The sequence below is a fragment of the Ananas comosus genome, linkage group 13 (assembly GCF_001540865.1).
Source record: "Ananas comosus cultivar F153 linkage group 13, ASM154086v1, whole genome shotgun sequence".
Lineage (NCBI taxonomy): Eukaryota > Viridiplantae > Streptophyta > Magnoliopsida > Poales > Bromeliaceae > Ananas > Ananas comosus.
In genome coordinates this window covers 9,903,047-9,908,771 of record NC_033633.1, presented here as the reverse complement: position 1 = coordinate 9,908,771, position 5,725 = coordinate 9,903,047, and the positions used below count along the sequence as shown (strand labels likewise).

General features: G+C 37.8%; 1 protein-coding gene across 1 annotated transcript; it reads right to left on the bottom strand.

Moving 5' to 3' along the window:
- Nucleotides 405-5,329, bottom strand: LOC109719756 (syntaxin-32-like). Its single transcript, XM_020246569.1, has 5 exons — nucleotides 4,779-5,329; nucleotides 2,347-2,597; nucleotides 2,067-2,236; nucleotides 1,162-1,356; nucleotides 405-713 (listed from the first exon to the last, which is right to left on the bottom strand). Exons 1-5 carry the CDS (start codon nucleotides 5,044-5,046, stop codon nucleotides 554-556), a joined length of 1,044 nt encoding a protein of 347 aa, XP_020102158.1. The 5' UTR covers nucleotides 5,047-5,329; the 3' UTR covers nucleotides 405-553.

Below are 5,725 nucleotides of genomic sequence, written 5' to 3'. Positions count from 1 at the left end.
CAATGATCGACACTGTTAAACATTATCTACGCCTCATAAACTTCATAGAAATCAACTTTCATACTTCTTCGATATTATTTATCTAGTAATTATATGGTCTGAAATACAATCTTATACATGCCATTTAAATTTGTTGATTTTAAAACCATTTGAAAAATAGATAAGTAATATTAAAAACTTATGAAATTTGTTTTTTGAAAAATTTATGAGACGAATATTATGTTTAACGGTGTCGATTATTAATAATGATTTTGGTCCTCACACCAGCAGAAACAGAACATATTAACTGAAAAGACTTGTAACTTTTTAGGACAAGGTCACAGAGAAAAATAGATGATTATTTTTTTGTTAACATAGAGAAAAATACATGATGAAAGGAGCATAGAATCCACCAAAGAGGGGGGTTAAAAAAAAAAAAAAATCTACATTGAAAGGAGCATATAATCCACAGCACAGATTGATGGTAACAGGAGATTTGAGTAATAACAGATCATTGAGAGCAAAAAAAACAAAAAGCAAAGGGGGTATGGTAAAATATAACTATAGAATCATATTATGCGACGAAAAATAGGAAGATCATGAGGAAGACCATCAAGACGAAGAATATCTTGATCATCAGCCACCGGTTGGAGGATATGCTGTTGAGGTACTTGAGAAGTTGGCCCTGCGCTCCCTCGACGTTCGCCAACGTGTCGTCCATGTTCTCGTCGATCCTATCGTGTTTATTTTTTGAACATTGAATTAGATTAAAATGAATAGCAGAGAACACATATCTAGCAGCAGTAATCGAAAAGATTAACAATGTGAAGTTATTAGCATTAAAACTTTCTGTGCCCTAATCAGAGGCAAAATTATCTGATTCCTGCACAAGAATACGAGCAATAGTGAAGAACTACCGCGAAAAATTTCCCACACAGCAAGAAACAGCCCGCAGAAAGAAACACGGTCTAGCATAAGTTAAAAGCAAACATGATACACCGGGTAGCATTTGATGCAGGGAATATAAGAAAATAGCACTAAACATCAAAGCATTGTGTAGCGGTAAGCAGCGGTAAGCAGAATCATACATTCTCAATTTGACGTGACTCGAAATGTTAACTAGTAGTTAAGGTCTTAATTTTTGAATTAAATTAAACAAATGTAGTAGGAAGAGAGTTGAACCTGATGGCAAGCTCTCCCTGCTGAGAAACCATAGTAGCCAATTGGGTGAAGATGTTGCTCAGCTCATGAATCGTTGATTCGACATTTTGAAGAGCCTCGGCGCGGCTCTGCATGTACGTATCCTGTACCGCCAATTGTTGTTGCTGTTGCATCAAGGGTTGAGTCGACGAGAATAGGTCACCATTCGTCTTCTTCCTGAATATCAAACCAAGAATTCCTAAAGCACCGACTGGTGATCACGGCAGAATGCTTTCCAATGGCATGATGCAGCTAGTCAATCTCTTATATTAAGTTCCTTGAACCTTGGCCCTTTTTTATTTTTCCGAGTGAAATTTTGATCCTTAAACCTACAGCCTCTATAGATCAACATACAAACCAGGGATGTTTTGAGTTTTGAAAGTAGAAAGGTGATAATGTAGATACCCTAGCAATTACAGCTCATTCAGAATCAGGCCCCTAAACTTGCTTTTCGGACATGAACAGCTCAACTCAACTGTTCTTTGATTTCAGGAAATTCCATCAGGTATGTTCAGAGCTTAAGGATTTCCATAAAAGGATTCAGAAGATTACACTAAATAACAGAATATTCCTTCAAAAAGAGACAAAAATTATTCTTAAGTTGCCAAGGTTATCTGAAATCAAACAACACATGATTAAAGCAGAGAGTGTTGTTGACATAATGCAACAGCGAATCAAAGAAGCTTTCAGAAATGCAAGTTAATCCTGGCTTTCAACAAGATTCACTCTGCAAGAAGATGGAGAATGTCCAATCGTTTTGCATGGCAAACTTACTAAAATATGACTACTTCCTCTTATTTATCTCGTACATTCGCATCTTCAAATGAAATACATATATGATCATTAGGAGTGATAGCTAAGATTGGCATCCTTATTCTTAATATTACCTTGGGAAAAGTGGAGAAGAAGAAGATGACTCATTAGCCCAGGGTGCAGGCGGCGCAGACTCGGAACCTGGCCTGGGAACCAGAGGACGTTGTCGGATGAAAGGATTGGTTGATTCCTTTTGCGCAGATGAAGAGAACAACTGCCTTCTATTCTCATGAACCTTCAAGTTCTGCATATTAGAATAAACAAAACTTAATTTCAACATTTTATTCAGACTATTACAAAAATGCAAAAACTACCAAAGATGGGAAAACACAACGAAGGTAATATTCATTTGACCTCTGTCCTCATGGTCAAAACTTCTTTGAACTCCTTGGTTGCGCTCATCAGGCGGTTCTTCAAATTGTCGACAACTGTCGTTGCATGACTGGAGGTATCCTTGGAAATGTTGCCGCTTTCATTTTGTGAATTGCAAAGAAGTTGGAGGTCTACCACAGCGGAATTCAAAGCAGTAATATCCTTCTTGATAACAGCTGTTAATTCTTGTATCTCTACTGTGGGGTCATCAAAAACCGATGTCCTCTTTGCCACTGGAAACACAAGGAGAGGATTTAAATTGCACCTAATCATCTTCACATAACGCAAATTGCCCAGCAACCCAATATTTGGAGAATTAAGTCAAACATATTTGGAAAGAACAGATAAAAGTGCACAACATAATCGCCTTGTAACTTTACTAGAGACTATCTTGAGTTATAGAATTCATAGTTAATCCTAAGATAGCAGGAAGAACATAACTGAAGGGAAATAGAAAAGGTCTCTCGCTACACGGGCTCTTAGTATATGGGTTTCACAGGCTGCGATGTTTGTGGCCTTAAAATTTCTTTTAGAAAGGCTGTTATCCCACCATATGGTTTAAAAATGTGAAGAGCAAGCCGGAGTTGACAATTGAACATGAAAATTAATGGTACAACCAGCTCCGTAAGTGCAAATGTTTTGCCTAAAACAAACAGACAGACTTTGCAGATCGAAAAACAAATTTAATCATCTTCGTCAAAGTTGAGAAGTTGCCAAGTACTTCTAGGCGGAAGGCCTGTAGAACACTGAGGGAGTGCTAAAACACTGAGGAATTGCTTTAGATGTTTAGGTGAATTTCCCAATGGTTTAGGTAAAGTGTGTCCTTTGTCGATACTGGTACTAATGCGGTTCGATAAATCCACTGTGATATCTTATGAGTTCGAACGACNTAGTGTAACACGGGATAGGATGCAAGATAAGTACTTCAATGATCAGAGAAGTTTATTCCAAATAATAGAATTGACTTTGGATTTTTCAATTGAAAGAATTTATGATATAGAACAGAAACTTGATTATTAACTAAATTTGAAGTTCAATGTAATGAGATAAAACTTTTTTGTTATAGAAACTCCACGAGTAGCTGCCTTATATAAATCCTATTCAAACTCAAGCTTGTAATACCCAAACACGAAAAGACCATCCCAGATAAGGTCTAATGCTATTTTTCTGTGTGAACAGTGCTTGTACATTCATCCTAGATAAAAACTACTTGAAATATCATTCCTAACTCTTCTAACCAAAGTTTAACCTGGTTGTAATTGTTAACAACTAAAACTCTCAAGCCTCAAAAATAGCATCTACAGCATCAAATAAAATGATTGGGAAACAAATGCTGAACGGCATGCAAAATATGCCCACATGGTCCGAGATGGACGGTATCAAAGTTTCAAAATACTAAAGCAGAACCATCTACTTTTTAATCCATCTTACTATTATTAATCTTAGGCATGGAACAAGGAGCAAAAATATCTAACGCTTGTCTATAAATCAATGATTTGAATGGAATTGCAAAGCACATTTCAATGACATGGAAAACTAGTCCAATGTGATTTAATGTGATTTAATGTGATTTCTGGTGATTTACAATGAGTTCAATAAGTGTAAGCAAAGCTGCTCGATTTGCCATGAATTAAGTTTTTCTCAAACATAAAAATATTTCTCTACCCGAAAACACCTCCCTAATTTCCGTGCGGGTTATGTTTCTGATTTCCATATGGTTATGTGGCTAATATTAGAACAGAAACACTGTTCGATATACAATATCAAAACACCGTTCGTTGACGCCTAAGCTTTTGCAGAAAAGCAACTGTTTCACTTTCTTTACCATAGTATCGGAGCATGAGATTATAGATTTGAATCCCACCAGACTCCTAGTCTTATTTAATTTTCTCCAATTTAACTTGTCTACATCCTGGGCCTATCAAAATGTCTCGAGTCCAGACGTGAGGGAGACGGTTGAATTTACAATATTAAGCCACCATTCTCCGACAACTTAAGCTTTAGGAAAGAAACGGTTGTTTCGCATTCTTCAACAAACGCTAAACATTCAAGTCAACCAAATTACATGGTTGTTTCGCATTCTTCAACAAACGCTAAACATTCAAGTCAACCAAATTACATGGTTGTTTCGCATTCTTCAACAAACGCTAAACATTCAAGTCAACCAAATTACATGACATTCCGATCAAAACAATTTACTTCCAAATCTATTTACCTCAATTTCATATGAAATGATTATTAGAAGCAACCATTTTTGACACTTACATTTCTTTAACAGACACTAAACATTCAACTCAACCATATTACACAGCATTCCAATCAAAACAATTCACTTCCAAATCAATTTACCTAAATTTCACACGAAATGATATGAAATGATAATTAGAAGATACATCACCATCGTTAGCACTTACATTTCGCGAGCCTCGCGAGCTTCTGCGAGGTCTGGTGGATCCCGAGCCCGATCTTCGACGCCCTGCGGTTGAATTCCGATTGGATCGACGCTGCCGACTTCGACCCATCCAATTTCGATCCGGCGCCGCCACCGCCGCTGATTCCACCATTCGCCGCCGCCGCCGCCGCCGACGCCGAGGCCACGAAGTGCTTCCGCGCGCTCTCTACGGCGGCGCGGAACTCCTGCGTCCGGTCCCGGCACGACGACGGGCCCCCTCTCGAATGCATCCCCAACGAGATCGAGATCACGGGAAACCACACCTCAAATCCCCCGATCTAGAGCTTCCGATCGCCCCCCCCCAAATCGGCGCTCGCACCAAGATCTGATACAATTTGACCTCCAAATCGCTCGGTAGGGTTTCAAATCGGCGGATCGATTAGGGTTTCGGGCGATGGAGGAGAAGATATGGATCTGTTGCTGTTCGAATTCGTCGTCGGAGATCTAGGGTTTCGATAGAGAGAAGAAACGTAAGGGCGGAGAGAGAGAGAGAGAGAGAGAGAGAGAGAGAGGAGGAAGAAGAAGAAGGCGACGGGGACAAAAGCGTCAAAAAAAACTTCTAGAAAAATGAGAAATGGAGAAAAAAAAAAGAAAATAAATAAATCTTAAATACACTCTACTCTACTATGCACTATACTATACTATACTATACATATCTATACCTATACATAAATTCTCATGCCTAAATTCTATGTTAATATACTTCCTTAATTTGAGAAAGGTGGGGGTCCTAAGTCATTTTTTCTCTTCTCTAAAAAATTATATTTACTTTATTTTTTTAAATGACTCTTTATTTTTCATTTCATTTACTCACATTTACTTTCTTTTTTTAGTAGCTCTTGGTCTACCATTTATGAGAAAATATGTAATGTTTTCAATCAAATATACTTATATTCTTCTTTTTCTTTT